General features: G+C 44.8%; 1 protein-coding gene across 1 annotated transcript in view; it reads left to right on the top strand.

Annotated features, from left to right (window-relative positions):
- Window positions 1-17112, top strand: part of MACO1 (macoilin 1) — a 66389-nt gene that overhangs the window by 47188 nt on the left and 2089 nt on the right. Inside the window, exons 7-10 of the mRNA XM_065930084.1 lie at window positions 2608-2766; window positions 4276-4458; window positions 6658-6778; window positions 12512-12686. Coding sequence (XP_065786156.1) covers window positions 2608-2766; window positions 4276-4458; window positions 6658-6778; window positions 12512-12686 — 638 coding nt within the window. The remainder of the gene's footprint in view (window positions 1-2607; window positions 2767-4275; window positions 4459-6657; window positions 6779-12511; window positions 12687-17112) is intronic.

A 17112-nucleotide genomic window follows, 5' to 3' on the forward strand; every position in this document is an offset into this window, starting at 1 on the left:
AGTGCAGGAGACACAAGAGACGTGGGTTCGATCCCTGGGTCGGGAAGATCCTGTGCAAGAGAAAATGGCAACCCACTCCAGTGTTCTTGTCTGGAAAACTCCATGGATAGATGAGCCTGGCGGTCTACAGTCTGTGGGGTCGGGAAGAGTCAGACAGAACTGAGAGCGCACGCGCACGCACATTCAGAGCCTTTGTGTATTCAGTCTTTCTCTCGTTCCCAACCGCCGCACGTGCTTTGCCCCAGCGACAGGCTGTGTGGAACCTGATTCCTGGGCCCTACATAAGATCCAGCTTAGGTTGCTGATCTGAAGGAGCAGTGTGTCAGGCCTAGAAATCCTAGACCAAGTTGAGAGGAACTTTAGAGATCATTTTGCCTCAAATGGAGAATCTGAGTCCTAAAAGGTTGCATGCCTTGCTCAGGGTCACAGCGTTGGCACCATAGCTGAGTCTAGAATCCTGATCCTCTCTCCCGTTTCTAACCCATGCTAAGTCCCTAGTCTCTTCTTAAAGCTCATCCTTTTTTGACTAAAAATGTACTACTCCTCAGGCAGTGAAATTGACTTCTCAAAAACATAAATTACCTAACACGTTTTTCACCCAGACTTATTAATGGGGGTAACCTGATAGCATCGACCTATTTTGGAAAATATCCTTGGGTTACTTTGGGTGAACGAGGGATGGTGTGGGTATGGTAAAATGCCAATTGGTGATTGCTTAGAGCCATTTCGGGAGTACATTCAACTGGAATAAAGCTGGCAATAGGGAAAGTGTGGCGTGATGTCTGTTGGTGACCCTTCCCTGGGGACCGAGCTGTGTCAGGAGACCGGCAGTGCCTCTGGAAGACCAGGTCTCTAGTCTGTGCTCTCACTACAATAGATGTAGTAACTTTTTGATTTTGAGGTTTTGTTTTAGGTGGCTGAAGGTAGGCAAGTAAATAAAGCTGCTGTTTGGTTCTCTAAGGAATACCTGGCAACAGATATATGTATTTAGTAGGTGTTGATCACAGTGATTGATGGGCCCTGGGGATTTAGTGTTTCATGAAACATATAAGGACCTAGCCTGTGGAGCTGACAGTTCTAAGGAGCAATCACCATTGCCTTCCCAGAATCTTGGTTCTGTTGCTATGTTGGATTAGTGAAATGGACGAGTCTTGTCAGAACAAACTGACATCTGCCTACCTGTAAGTTTGTAGGAACAGGTGTCTTCTGAGTCTCCCCTGGCAGTCATCCTTGGCCTGACCTTCAGTGCCAGTCTCCACAGTCCAGTCTCCAAACCCCTTCTATCCTTTCTCCCTCTATTCCCAGAGTGTATCCCTTTCTCAGAGGCCAGACTGATTGCCCTGTCCCCAGATATCTGTGGCTATTGGTGCTTTTGAGTATGTTTCCCCTTATTTAGAATGCCTCGTCCTCCCCTTCTGCTTCTGCAGATCCTGCCCAACCTTCGAGGCCCAGCTCATTTCCCATCTTCTCTGCTCGGAACTCATGCGGTACTTCTCCTGACACCATGCTATGGCTGATAGAGCCACAGTTTGGCCAGTGGGAGAAGAGAGTGGACTGTGGAGCTAGGTTGCCTATGTGACTTTAGGCTGAAGACTTTTCTGAATCTAGGTTTCTTCATCTTTAAAAATGTACTAATAATTGCCAAGGTTATTCAGCTTACCTCATAGTTGTACAGATTAAATGAATTCGTGCCATTAAAATCTACAGGACAGCGCCCGACACATAAGTTCTCATTAAATATTATATTCCTTTTGGCGTGTATTTAACTGTGGCCTCCCTGTATTATGGTTTAATCATTTCAGATGTCTATTTATTGGCCTCTAGTGAAAACATAAAGTCCTTCTCATGAAGAAAGGGGCTTGACATTATACTTCTTGTTGACCCTTTTCAGTCCTGCATGTGCACATAATAGTTCCCCAGTGCATATCACTTAAAATGAAACTATGACTGTTTGAAAGAAAATAGATGAAACAGGAGTGAGGAGTTGTGAAGATAAGCTTCATTTCACAGATGGAGTTTTCTTATGATTCGTAGATCATGTAATACGTTCCTTTTTTCATTGTTGTTGAGTCTGATGAGCTCTTCTGTCACAGTCACCACAAGTGTGAGCATCATTTAGCAAGGAAGATAGCAGTTACAGGAGGTTGTCTCAGACACTTGTCTTCTTGGCCCAAGGTGAGAGGGAATCTCAGAGTAGATTCTGACCTGTCAGGATGTCTCAAAGCAGTGGGTCATGAGCTGGTTGTTAAGAGCATCTCTCTCGTGCTGAGGAGCATGGGGAATTCACCAGTGGGGAGGGAACCTTCCCCTTCAGCCACCCTCCCTCTGCCTTCCCCTCTTCCTTTATTAGCAGCTCAGATACAAGTCACCATCGTCACCTGTCGGTGTTCACAAATGTTTGAAGAGAAGCAAAAGGTACCCTCTGGTGGGAAGGCTTGGGGACCCAGGTCGAAGCACTCATTCAAAGGCTGATTGTGGACGGGAGTTGCAGTGATGGCGGGGCGCTCCGCCGTCCAGCCAGCCCTCAGGGGCTTCAGCCAGGGTCCCCCACAGAGCCCCAGGGGTGCCCACTCAGTGATGAAGATGCTGCTCTTTTCCTTCTCCTAGGCTGGAACAAGACATTAAAAAGTTAAAGGCTGACCTGCAGGCCAGCAGGCAAGTGGAACAGGAGCTCCGCAGTCAGATCAGTTCTCTCTCAAGCACCGAGCGAGGGATCCGCTCAGAAATGGGCCAGCTCCGGCAGGAGAATGAGCTGCTGCAGAACAAGTAGGTGCACCTTGTGGGCCTTTGGCAGTGAGCCAAGCAGCCTCATATCAGTTTTGTTTTCGGGGATTGGAGTACAAGGTTCATGATGACAAAAGAATCTAGCAGAGCGATTTTTAAAAATAAAATGTTTAAAGTATTTAGTATGAGATATTCAATGTGTTACAAAATCTATAAAAACATTTAATGTTAACAAAACAGTTTAATAATACTATTTGTCTTCTCTCATTTAATAACTTCTGCTCTTAGTTTAAAATAGTCATAGAGCTTTTGTGACAATTTGAGTAAAATTGACCAAAGTATTTCTGCCACAATTTGAAGCTCTTACTCCTTTGAGTGACAGTTTCCAGAGGATTAGACTCTCTGTACTTTGATTTCTGGAACTAAAAGTGGCATTGAACTTTGAGTTTATTTGAAGAGGCAGACCAAAAGCCTGCTCTTCTTTTATGCTTTCCATTAATTCATTCTGGAATTACTTCTTGACTCAGTGTGGGTCTGTCTTTCTTTTTTTTTTAGTCTCTAGTCATTGGGTGTCTGGGGTAGTGATTGCCTACTGTAGGTGCTGAGCTGTCTGAGCTTTCCCTTGAAAGAGCATTCCTTCCTCATTTTCAGGGAATGTGGCTCAAAAGCTAGAGTATTATAGACAAATAGACTTTCCATTGTTTCTGACCCATGTATGTGTGCGATGGCTGTAGCATTGTTAATATATTGATACAGTGAGAAAAACTCACCTTGTATTGATATATAAAGCCAGGAGTAGTAGTAGCAAGGCAGAGACTGGCTGAAATTTCTATCTGAAATTAAGCATCCTGTGATTCTAACTACGAGTTTCTATTTTGGGATTCTCGGAGAAAACGTCTCCCAGCTGGAAAGGAAAGGCTGCAGTAGGCTGTAGCATATTGTATTCAAGCAAATAAAGACCTTGCCGTCCCACCCTTTCCCTCCGTTTCGGTGGGGCTGGTTCCATCTGCTCTTGTTGGTCTCAGACTGAAGTTGTATGAGGCAGTAGAATGAGTTCTCCAGTTATCGTTTCCTCTCTTAGAAACTTGTTTTATCCTGTTTTTTGGATTACCTTCTGTAGATCACTTGCAGAAGTGAAGTGAAAGTCGTTCAGTCATGTCCAGCTGGTTGCGACTCCGTGGACTGTATCCATGGAACTCTCCAGGCCAGAATACTGGAGTGGGTAGCCGTTCCCTCCCCCAGGGGATCTTCCCAACCCAGGTCTCCTGCATTGCAGGCAAATTCTTTACTGTCTGAGCCACCAGGAAAGCCCAGTAAAGCAGAGGTTAGGTCCAATTCTGTATCTTGTAAAGTAGCTTGTTTATTTGCTCTTAGGAATCGTTAAATAATAATGACAGTGTATTTTCCCTGGGCCCTCTGGGAGTTGACGTCTATGATTTGCTATTCAAATCTCCTGTTTGGCCTTAAAATGATAAAGAGAAGCCATGTCTTTCCAGGGTTTATGGTGAACACTTCTAATTGTAAAACTGTATGACAATTATTTCCATATAGATTACATAATGCTGTGCAAATGAAGCAGAAAGATAAGCAGAATATCAGCCAGTTGGAGAAAAAGCTAAAAGCTGAGCAGGAAGCCCGAAGTTTTGTAGAAAAGCAGTTAATGGAGGAGAAAAAAAGGAAGAAGCTAGAAGAAGCTACTGCCGCCCGGGCGGTCGCGTTTGCCGCTGCGTCGAGGTAGGTCCACACCGGCTGCACCGAGTTCCTTGGACTGAGAGTGGGGATCTGATGCCTGCGGCGGGTCTGGAGGTACACAACCGTGCAAGAATGGATGGCTTTTAAGTACTGTTATGTTAACTGGTTTAAACTCGTCTATGCAAGCTCAAGCTCTCATGACCACTTCATCCCTCAGTGACCTCCTCTGTAAAGCAGGATGAGGGAATTACAAAATGCTGCTCAAAAAGGGGTTCCAGTCACTTTCTGTAAGACTGATAATTACTATATACTTTGAGAGAGCCTATCTGGAGTTTTGTTCCCTTGCAGAACTGTCATTACTCTCTAAGTTGTATGTCTCTAGAGTTTTTATCTTAAAATGCAAGAAAGATAAAATCTCAGTTCCCCAGGCACTGTGTCCTGACTGCTTATGTCTTTGTTGGACATCATCAGCAAACTGTCAAATGACCTTAAAAAAGATGGAGAAAGAGTTAAGAGCCTCTTTTTCTCCTTCTCTGTCTCTCTTTAGCTTCTACTTCACTTTTTCACTTTTTCTTCATTTTTTCCACTGGTGAAGTTCTTCTGCACGGTGAGGGTCATTTATGGGTTTACAGATGCAGCATGAGGGTCAATTATTATTTCATTTAAATTTCTATCCCCAAATTTGCATCTATGTGATGTAGTTCTACTTTTTGCTTTTTTGTGTTTGACATGTTAATAGCCCTCTTTTCAGTGCTGGCCTTTGTAGAGTACTTGGTAAACCATCATTTCATCGTTCAGGAAGTATCAATGGGATGGAGAAGTCTTTCTCTTGTGTGATCCTGCCTTACCCCAGCAGACTCTGGACTGCAGCTGGCTGAGCTGACTTGGCCCATCAGCATCTTTACGAATTCACAAGACCCTTTACTAACTTGCCTAGGATGTGACAAGTTTTGTTTGTCCATCATTTAAAGACTTGTGAGCATTTCTGAAACACTTGCATTGCAGGAGATTTTCCTGAACAGTCGTCTGGTGTGGCTTGTGCTCTTCTTAGTTCATCTAACAGTTACTCTTTAAAAAAAAAAAAAAAAAAAACCCTGAGGTGGATATGATAGTTTCTTAACCACATTGTTTAGTGTCTCTTATGCCTGAGAATCAGTACGTTGGTTTCAGTCTCTACCCTTAATCTCTTCTGCTTTCAGTTAAGCTTATTGCCTCCTACCCTTGGATGGTTCTTGTTTGCCATCATTCATGTAGTGAAGTGAAAGTAGCTCAGTCGTGTCCGACCCTTTGCAACCCCATGAACTATACAGTCCATGGAATTCTCCAGGCCAGAATCCTGGAGTGGGTAGCCTTTCCCTTCTCCAGGGGATCTTCCCAACTCAGGGATCGAACCCAGGTCTCCCACATTGCAGGCAGATTCTTTACCAGCTGAGCCACCAGGAAAGCCCTCATTCATGTAGAGGCTGTTTGTTTTTTGTTTTTTTAATAAATCTCAAACCTTAAGTCTCTCTCTGGACCTTCCTTTTTGTGGGCAAAGGATACCTACTTTCTCCACCAGGCTATTTCTGAAACCTAAACAGTTCATCAGCTTTGAACTTGCTGTTATCATCATCTTTTTAAGTTTTTCGTTGTTATAGCCCTGAGAAGCAAGTCTAATGCTGCTCCCTTCTCTTTCTATTTACTTCAGGCTTGTCAAAATATCATGCCTAAAGAAAGGTGATGTTTGCAGTGCATAGCCCCTCAAAAGTGAAAATGTTTTTAGCTCACTGCCCTCTGCTGGAGACAGAACACATCTGGTTCTGTCTTGCTCAGCTTGTGTGCATTGTCTCAGGTCATGTTACCTGATGGGAAGCTTGGTGGATTGTCAAAGTGGAAAAACCTCAGTTCTTACCCCGTTCTGTGACCTACAAGTTGGGAACCTTGGGACTATATTCACTTTTTCAGTATTATATTATATCTAAATAGCTTCAGTTTTCTTCTCTGGAAAATGGAATAATAAACCCAACTCCAGTAAAGAAGGCAGTATGAGTAAAAGTACTAGCTTGGAACTTGGCTTATCTAAGACAACCAGTTAGTAATCATTTTAGATCATTTTTGAAATTATAAAAGTACAGAGAGAATGAGCAGACTGAGCCAAAAGCTGAAATCTGATTCTGTGAGTACAAGAAAAATATCGGTCCTAAAGTATGATTAAACCTATACTTGTCTGAATTCTTTTTCCTTTCTCTTCTTTTTTAAAAGGGGAGAGTGCACCGAAACCTTACGGAATCGGATCAGAGAATTAGAAGCAGAGGGCAAGAAGCTCACAATGGACATGAAGGTTAAAGAAGACCAGATCAGAGAATTAGAGCTGAAAGTTCAGGTAAGGGAGGAACAGCCGACTTCATCTCACTTCTTGAATTCCTCTTTTGTGTTAGATGTGCTCTGTGCTGCCACGAGGAGATGGTCCCTGCTAATACAAGGCAAACCCCATTGCATTTGAAAATCTCCATGTGACCAAAAGAAGCTCTCAGCTTGTGCAGCTCATTCAAGCTATATTTAATTTAACTGGATTCTAAGACAGGCCAGAAATATCGGTCCCTGACATTGTTTTATACCAGAATTTGGTTTACCACAGATTCATTTCACTTTTTCAGGTTACAGGCCAAATTAGTGTGCTTTGGAACTGATATACTTCTTCTTAGCCCTAACTCTGTATCCATTGCCAGGGAATTGACCATTCTGGATGGCTCTGAGCCTCACAGATGGCCACTCAATGCATGGAGTGGAGGAAAACTGCATGTGCATGGAGTGGAAAACTGCCAGTTCTTTGGACAGTGCCAGTTTTGGGATTGTGTATACCTTGACAAAGTATTTGATGTTGGGTCTTTAAAGGAACATTTAAAACTAATGTCTTAAGTTGTTAAGTTACAGTAATTTGAATTATAGGAGATCCATAAAAAATCAGTGGCAGATAGAATAGATGACCCAGAGACAAAGCCTAAGGTGTGCAGTGAAGATGGCATCAGAAATGGATAAAACAGCAAGGGTTAATCAGTGAAAGGCTGTGGAACAGCTAGACAACAGGGAAAAAAGAAAATTAGACACTCATCTGATACCACAGAAAAAGAAATTCCAGAGAAAGAGTCAAAATTCCACAGGAAAAAAAATACATTTTGTTTTAAATCACAAAGTGGAAAAAAAATGAAAAAAAACCACCTGGGGCGGATACAGATATTGCAACAAATATTATAAATAAGGGATTAATATTCTCAATATGTAAATTGTTGATAAGTATTGCTAAGAAAAGCTCAAAAATCTCAAATATACAGATGATAGGCAAAGGGTAAGAATAAATAATTCATGAAAAAATACAAATGACTGATAACAATGTAAGAATATGTCCTTATATATCACCAAAGACAGATTAAAATTAGGTATCATTTATATTCTGTGAAATTAGCAAACAATTTTTAAACAGTGATAACAGCCTGGGTAAGGGTGCAATGAAATAGGCCTCGTATGTTGCTGGAGGAGGGATAATGTTCTAGAAAGACCATGCATTTTCTAAAAATATTTTCCTCAGACCCCAGCCTAAGGTAAATATTTTAAAGTCTCATCGATGATTGATAAACAGAGATGTATATCACAGTGGTATATATTAATAAATGCAAAAAAATTGAAAATAATCTTAACAGTGGAGATTTAATAAATTATGGTACATATACATTTAGGGCCATGCCATTTCTGTCCTTTATTGTGCCTATCTTTGCATGAAATATTCCCTCGGTATCTCTGATTTTCTTGAAGAGATCTCTAGTCTTTCCCATTCTGTTGTTTTCCTCTATTTCTTTGCACTGATCACTGAGGAAGGCTTTCTCATCTCTCCTTGCTGTTCTTTGGAACTCTGCATTCAGATGGTGTATCTTTCCTTTCCTCCTTTGCCTTTTGCTTCTCTTCTTTTTTCAGCTGTTTGTAAGCCCTCCTCTGACAACCATTTTACCTTTTTGCATTTCTTTTTCTTAGGGGTGATCTGCATCACTGCCTCCTATACAATGTCATGAACCTCCATCCATAGTTCTTATGGCACTCTGTCTGTCAAACGAATCTGTTTGTCACTTCCACTGTATAATCGTTCAGTCCAAATTTTGCAATAAGGAGTTCATGATCTGAGCCACAGTCAGCTCCTGGTCTTATTTTTGCTGACTGTATAGAGCTTCTCCATCTTTGGCTGCAAAGAATATAATCAATCTGATTTCGGTGTTGACCATCTGGTGATGTCCATGTGTAGAGTCTTCTCTTGTGTTGTTGGAAGAGGGTGTTTGCTATGACCAGTGCATTCTCTTGGCAAAACTGTTAGCCTTTGTCCTGCTTCATTCTGTACCCGCAAGGCCAAATTTGCCTCTTACTCCAGGTGTTTCTTGACTTCCTACTTTTGCATTCCAGTCCCATATAATAAAAAGGACATCTTTTTTGGGTGTTAGCTCTAAAAGGTCTTGTAGGTCTTCATAGAACCGTTCAACTTCAGCTTCTTCAGTGTTACTGGTTGGAGCATAGTCTTGGATTACCATGATATTGAATGGTTTGCCTTGGAAACGAACAGAGATCATTCTGTCGTTTTTGAGATTTCATCCAAGTACTGCATTTTGGACTCTCCTGTTGACCATGATGGCTACACCATTTCTTCTAAGGGATTCCTGCCCACAGTAGTAGATATAATGATCATCTGAGTTAAATTCACCCATTCCAGTCCATTTTAGTTCTCTGATTCCTAGAATGTCGACATTCACTCCTGCCATGTCCTATTTGACCACTTCCAATTTGCCTTGATTCATGGACCTAACATTCTAGGTTCCTATGCAGTATTGCTCTTTACAGCATTGGACCTTGCTTGCTTCTACCACCAGTCTAGTCAAGGCTATGGTTTTTCCAGTGGTCATGTATGGATGTGAGAGTTGGACTGTGAAGAAAGCTGAGGGCCGAAGAATTGATGCTTTTGAACTGTGGTGTTGGAGAAGACTCTTGAGAGTCCCTTGGACTGCAAGGAGATCCAACCAGTCCATCCTAAAGGAGATCAGTCCTGGGTGTTCATTGGAAGGACTGATGCTGAAGCTGAAACTTCAATACTTTGGTCACCTGATGCGAAGAGCTGACTCATTGGAAAAGACCCTGATGCTGGGAGGGATTGGGGGCAGGAGGAGAAGGGGACGACAGAGGATGAGATGGCTGGATGGCATCACCAACTCGATGGACGTGGCTTTGGGTGGACTCTGGGAGTTGGTGAGGGACAGGGAGGCCTGGCGTGCTGCGATTCATGGGGTCGCAAAGAGTCAGACACAACTGAGCGACTGAACTGAACTGATGGACCTAACATTCCAGGTTCCTATGCAATATTGCTCTTTACAGCATCAGACTTTGCTTCTATCACCAGTCACATCCACAACTGGGTATTGTTTTTGCTTAGGCTCCATCCCTTCATTCTTTCTGGAGTTACTTCTCCACTGATGTCCAGTAGCATATTGGGCACCTGTTGACCTGGGGAGTTCCTCTTTCAGTATCCTATCATTTTGCCTTTTCGTACTGTTCATGGTGTTCTCAAGGCAAGAATGCTGAAGTGGTTTGCCATTCCCTTCTCCAGTGGACCACATTCTGTCAGACCTCTGCACCATGACCAATCCGTCTTGGGTGGCCCCCCACGGCATGACTCAGTCTCACTGAGTTAGACAAGGCTGTGGTCCTGTGATCAGATTGGCTCGTTTTCTGTGATTATGGCTTCAGTGTGTCTGCTCTCTGATGCCCTCTCACAACACCTACCGTCTTACTTGGGTTTCTCTTACCTTGGACGTGGGGTATCTCTTCACGGCTGCTCCAGCAAAGTGCAGCTGCTCCTCCTTACCTTGGACGAGGGGTACCTCCTCAGGGCCGCCCACTCCTGACCTTGAACGTGGAGTAGCTCCTCTTGGCCTTCCTGGGCCCGTGCAGCCACCGCTCCTCGAACGTGGGGTAGCTCCTCTCGGCCGCCACCCCTGACCTCAGACATGGGCTGTGACAGACCGCACAGAAGCGCAGGGTCTGCGACAGACCTTGCAGATGGTCAGGGGCAGCAACCGAGAGTGCCAGGCTGCAACGGCACAGGAGTGGCCGAGAGGAGCTACCCCACGTCCGAGGTCAGGGGCGGCGGCCGAGACGAGCTACCCCACGTCTGAGGTCAGGGGAAATGGCAGCCTCTTCAAAAGGACTTGTACAAGCATTGTTGTATTCAGTGCCCCTGACCCTGCAGCAGGCCACTGTCGACTCACACCTCCGCCAGAGACTCCTGGACACTCAACAGGCAAGTCTCAGTTGTTTGTGGATCACAACAAACTGTGGAAAATTCTTAAAGAGATAGGAATACCAGATCACCTTACCTGTCTCCTGAGAAATCTGTATGCAGGTCAAGAAGCAACAGTTAAAACTAGACATTGAACAACGGACTGGTTTCAAATTGGGAAAGGAGTATGTCAAGGCTGTGTATTGTCACCCTGCCTTTTTAACCTATATGCAGAGTACATCTTGCAAAATGCCAGGCTGGATGAAGCATAAGCTGGAATCAAGATTGCTGGGAGAAATATCAATAACCTCAGATATGCAGATGACACCACCCTTATGGCAGAAAGCATAGAGGAGGTGAAGAGCCTTTTGATGAAAGTGAAAGAGGAGAGTAAAAAAGTTGGCTTAAAGCTCAACATTCAGAAAACTAAGATCATGGCATCTGGTCCCATCACTTCATGGCACATAGATGGGAAAGCAATGGAAACAGTGACACTTTATTTTCTTGGGCTCCAAAATCACTACAGGTGGTGACTACAGCCATGAAATTAAAAGATGCTTGCTCCTTGGAAGAAAAACTATCACCAACATAGACAGCATATTAAAAAGTAGAGACTTGACTTTGTTGATAAAGGTCCATCTAGCCAGAGCTATGGTTTTTCCAGTAATCAGATATGGATGTGAGAGTTGGACCATAAGAAAGCTGAGCACCGAAGAATTGATGCTTGTGAACTGTGATGTTGGAGAAGATTCTTGAGAGCCCCTTGGACTGCAAGGATATCCAACCAGTCCATCCTAAAGGAAAATCAGTCCTGAATATTCATTGGAAGGACTGATGCTGAAGCTGAAGCGCCAATACTTTGGCCACGTGATACGAAGAACTAACTCATTGGAAAAGACCATGATGCTGGGAAAGACTGAAGGCAGGAGAAGGGGATGACAGAGGATGAGATGGTTGGACAGCATCACCGACTCGATGGACATGAGTTTGAGCAGGCTCCAGGAGTTGGCGATGGACAGGGAAGCCTGGTGTGCTCCAGTCCATGGGATTGCAAAGAGTCGGACACGACTGAGCGACTGAACTGAATTGATATATTTAGGAATATTATATAGTCAATAAAAATTGTATTTTCAAAGAACTGTAGATTATGTAAGTTTTTAAAAAATTATATGTTTAGTGTGATTTTGATTATGCTAGAAGATACATAGGCTTAAAAAAGACTAGAAGAAGATATATCCAATTTTTTGCAGCATTGGGATTTTGGGTGATTTTTATTTTCTTCCTTGAACTTTTAAGTATTTTTTAATTCACTATAATTTTCAATTTTTCTTAAAATGAAAATATTAAAATATCAGTGTGTATGTGTGTGTGTGTGTGTGCATCTGATGTTTTAAGTGGGTTTATTTTAGAGTATGCCCTGTCAAAATAATTTAAGATTTTTACAGTTTTTAGTTTAAGTTGAGAGTAGAGTTTTGACTAATTTGACTAGAGCATTATAGCACCATTTGCAACTGGCAGCAGGGTCTTTGTGGTTCTGAGTTAGGACCTTAAGAAAGTGTTTTATTTGGAGACAGAGTCCACTGTTACCTTGAAATAACCCAACACAGTCAGTGTTTCTGTATGTGCATGTCACTGTATAAATACATTTTGCACTCCCTCTAAGGGGTAAGGTGTATGAAGGAGCAGGATTCTGTGTTCTAGAGGCCAGGTCAATAATGGTGGGATTTTATTTGTGATTTCAGGCTAATCTGTAGACATCGATGCCAAAACTGTCTTGTAACATTGCTGCTTTGATGATATTGATAGGAGCTTCGGAAGTATAAGGAAAATGAGAAGGACACTGAGGTGTTAATGTCAGCCCTCTCGGCCATGCAAGATAAAACACAGCACCTGGAGAACAGCCTGAGTGCAGAGACAAGAATCAAGCTAGACCTGTTTTCCGCACTGGGGGATGCAAAGCGACAGCTCGAGATCGCCCAAGGTAGGCGCGCAGCGGGGCCCGTTCAGGGCTGCCTGGGGACAGAGGGCAGAGCGTCCTCAGAGCGCTGACCAAAGGGGTTTGAGAAGTGCCCACCGTGAGCACCTGGGAACCATCACGTTCATTCATTCTGCAGACGCACTGCGAAGTGAGAACGTGTCCAGTGCAGGGCACCCCGGGGAGAGGGTGAGTTTCTGTGTCGGGAGCTCAGCGTGTTGTGGAAGTATTAGAGGACTGCAGAGTCACCAGAAGGCGCCAGTGGAGCAGGACCATGGGATGCCTGGGAACACAGGCAGGCACTCTGCCGGCCTGGAGCGGTAGAGGGACGTTTCCCAGGGGAGCTGATGTCTGACCTGGGTCTTGAGTGATGAGAAGGGGTTAACCCAGTGAAGAAACAGTGTGTAGTGAGCAGGAGGGGAAGAGAGGCGTCTAAACAGAAGAAACAGCTTGAGCGAGGCGGCTGCAGGCTCTCTTTGAATGGAGCAAAGGTTGCAGATGAGGGAGTGGAGGTACAAGGAGGGTCTGGAGGGCAGACTGTTCCTCAGCAGATGTTACTGAGACTCACCGTGCACCAAACACCGTGAGCATCCCCGAGGGAACCGACGCTCACAGGCAAGCGTGTAACACATGGAGGGGCGCAGTGAAGGAAATAAAGCAGTGGCAAGAGAGCCTGTGCAGGGCGGGGAGGGGTGCTACCGGTTTGGCCTGGAGGACATGGAAGAGCCTTTGACTAGGTAGCGTTTGAGCAGAGTGAGGGAGCAGGTAAGTGTCTCGAGGGAACTTGCGTCATGGCCAGTGGGGCTGCAGCCTGAGTGATGGGGAGAGTTTTTAGGATTAAAAGTAGCTGGAGCCACATTCTGCCAAGCCTTGCCGCCTATGGAAAGAACTTTATTCTGAATGCTACGGGAAGCTTTGGAAGGCTTCAAAATAAGAGACCGGATGTGACCTAATGAAAAGAAGTTTAGATTTTGTTCAAGAAGTTGATAAGCCACAAATAGATGACTGAAGAAAAATTTTCTCAAGCAGTTGACTTAGTAGAAGGAAAAGAATATCTCAACAGGTACTTGCAAAGCATTCACACTTGGTCTACATAAACCGTTTTACTAGAAGGTGAAGAGGAGACAAGATAAACAAGACAGACTCTAGTTGAGGATCCACTGAGGTAGTGGCACTCAGACTTTTTGGTCTTAGGGACTTCTTTACACTCTTGACACATTATTGACCAGGGGATTTTTGCAGGAACTAATGCCTATGGTGTTACTTTGTCTCCGGTCAATAAAGTGTTAAAATTGAGTGACCCAGAGAGGTGTTTTTCAAATGTGTGTTTCTACATTCAGTCTGTTGTGCTTTCATTTGCCATGTTGCTTCTGGAAGACTTCACTTTGTTTCCTGAGGGAATGCGCGTGAAGAAGGCAGATAATGTCTTAGTACTAGGGTGAGGATAGCGTGGACGCTGTGAGAAGTGCCACACCAGGGAAGGCCACACATAAGGCGTGCCACCACACAATAGATAGAGGCCAGCGGCCTGAACGGCCAGAGGAGAGGTCAAGGTGGCTTCCTAAGGGAGGGGCCGTTGGATGGACTTTGAAGGGTGAATTCTTTTTTTTTCTCATACTTCACAGTTTTTATCTTGTATGGAGTATAGCCAGTTAATAATGCTGTGGTAGTGTCAGGGGGACAGCGAAGGGACTCAGCCACACATACACATAGATCCATTCTCCCCCACACGCTCCTCCCATCCAGGCTCACACAAAAAATTGAGGAGAGCTCCACGTGCTATACAATAGGTCCTCCTTGTTGTTTATCCATTTTGAATATAGCAGTGGGTACATGACCTCGAAGGGTGAATTCTGAAAGCAGAGAATGGCAGGGAAGACCATTCTTATCTGAGGGAACAGTGTAAGCGAAGGAAAGAAAGTGCTGAGAACGTCCAGGGGAGCAGTCCAGTGGCGTCCAGTTGGGGGATGTGGAAGAAGAGAGTGGGTTAGGAAGGACAGTGAGTGAAACAATACTAGAGGATGTAACTCCTGGATTTTCAGGAGGGAAGAGGGTGACATGTTCCAGCAGGGCTGCTAAAACCTTGGAAGAAGAGCTGAACAGACTTAAGGAATGAGGAGAGAAAGTGAGTTTGGTTTGGGATGCTTTCTTCTGGAGTTGCCTCCCAGACACTGAGCTGAAGGTCTTCAGCAGTCAGTGAGAATTGGGGCCTACACCCAGAAAGAGGGCCAGAACCCTTGGGGTTGGGTGGGATACAGAAGTTGTGAAAGGTCAGTGAAGCCATAGGAGTGGCTTGGGACGGCAGCAACAGAGCAGGAAGAGAAGGGGGTTGAGAATCAGGTTTATGAATCTGCAGATTCAAGGAAAGACATTTAAAAAGAAGCTTCCTGGGAATCCTGCTTTAGAGGCAGACTTCTGAGCACACACTGTATTTTTCTGCCTGCCTGGCTCAGCTCCCTGAGAAGTGGCCACCCTCTCTCTGCCTCCTCCCGTTTGCTTGGACTTGCCTCCTGGAGGGAAGCAGCACCTGGTCTCGGAGTAGCCGAGGGGAGCGTGGCTTCTCAGCACGGATTATACTTCCATGTTGGCCCAGAAATTCCTGTAAAGCCACAGAGAAGCAGAGAGAACTGTCTTTTTCCAAAGCTCTGGGATTGTTTGTACGTTACTGATTAAAGAAACCAAACTTAAATCTGCATGGAAAAGAAGATACAGTGGCTCGTATATCAGATGCCATTAGGTATTTTATTCATCTGAAGCTTTCTTTGTTCAAAGAGAAGGAGGGTATTTGATGCTCACTTGAAGCTGAGGGGACGTGAAGGAAGCCTTAGGGAGCATTCCTTTCTGCGGCTCTTTGTCTCTGCCTTCCCCAGTACTTCTCTCTTCTGTCATGCTTGGAATATTCTAATAGGAACCCAAATTTGTAATTTAAATCAAACCCCTTGTTGCCTTTCTCCTTCTGCTTTCTCTATCATTTGATTCATCCTGGTTCCAAAATGGCTTTCATCTCTACTGTATCATTTTTTAAAATCTGCCACCACGCTCTCTTACATTTCAGATACATTACCATCTTCTGTAGGACTCAAAGTGAGTGCAACTCAAATGCAACCTCTTAATTTTTTCAGCATTTAAATTTCAAAAGGGCTCCTCCTAAGTGTTCTTCCCCTAGTGGACCAGGGAGCATCAAAGCATGATGGAGATTGCATGGGCTTTGGAACCAAGTGGTCCTGGGTTTAAATCCTGGTCAGCCATTGATATCTGAATGACTTTGGTAGGATATATGCCTTGCAGGGTCTCAGCTTTGCATTGAACTGGGCACTAAGGTTTTGGCAGAGATGAAAAAGGGGGGACAGTCTTGGCCCTCACAGAGCTCGTGGACTAGAGGAGAGATATGGGGCACTGCTGCTGCTGCTAAGTCGCTTCAGCCGTGTCCGACTCTGTGCGACCCCATAGACGGCAGCCCACCAGGCTCCCCTGACCCTGGGATTCTCCAGGCAAGAACACTGGACTGGGTTGCCATTTCCTTCTCCAATGCATGAAAGTGAAAAGTGAAAGTGAAGTCGCTCAGTCGTGTCCGACTCTTAGCGACCCCATGGACTGCAGCCTACCAGGCTCCTCCGTCCAAGGGATTTTCCAGGCAAGAGCACTGGAGTGGGGCACCATTGCCTTCTCCAATGGGGCACTAACCATCGCCCGTTTCAACACTCATAAGAGACAGAATTGCAGAATCTGGAGCCAGACTGCATCATGTTCAATTCCAGCTCTGTCACTCCGCCTCTGTGCTCCTGTTTCCTCATCTATAAAATGGATGATGATGATAATTCCCAGCTTAGACAGTTGTTTTGATAAGTAAATGAATTCGTCTGTGTAAGCACTTAGAACAGTGCCTGGCACATATGCATTAGCTATGTGATTATTAGAATTATTACACAGAAGGAAGTGACAGAAAGGGAAGATTAGGGTGTGTTGAGAATCAAGGAGTTGGGGGCTGGGGGTAGAGTCTGATTTAGATGGAAGGAGCAGGGACAGCTTTGTGAGGAAGTACAAACAGAAGCCTCCTGAGTTAACAACACAGAGCACAGAGAAGCGCAGGTGGAGAAGCGGCCGGGCGGCTCGCGGGAGCTGGTTGCGTTGCTTGCCCTGACTCAGAGATGCTCCGTCCTCCCAGGGCAGTGTCTCCGCTCCAGAGGCCGAGCTGCAAGTCGAGAGCAGCCCCCTCTTAGGCTGCCTTGCTGCTGCTGAGCCCAGCACATGGCTTCTGGTGCGCGAGCTCTTTGCTTCGCCACACCGGCCTAGACACAGTCGCTTTGCCCTTGCACGCCGTGGCCCATGGGCCACATGGGCCAGCTTTTCTTGTACCACTAGTGGACTGCGCATAGTTTTTACATTTTACTATGGTCTTAAAAAAAATGACAAGAACAGTATGTGGCTCACA

This window comes from Muntiacus reevesi, chromosome 3 (genome assembly GCF_963930625.1).
Source record: "Muntiacus reevesi chromosome 3, mMunRee1.1, whole genome shotgun sequence".
In the NCBI taxonomy this organism is placed as follows: Eukaryota; Metazoa; Chordata; class Mammalia; order Artiodactyla; family Cervidae; genus Muntiacus; species Muntiacus reevesi.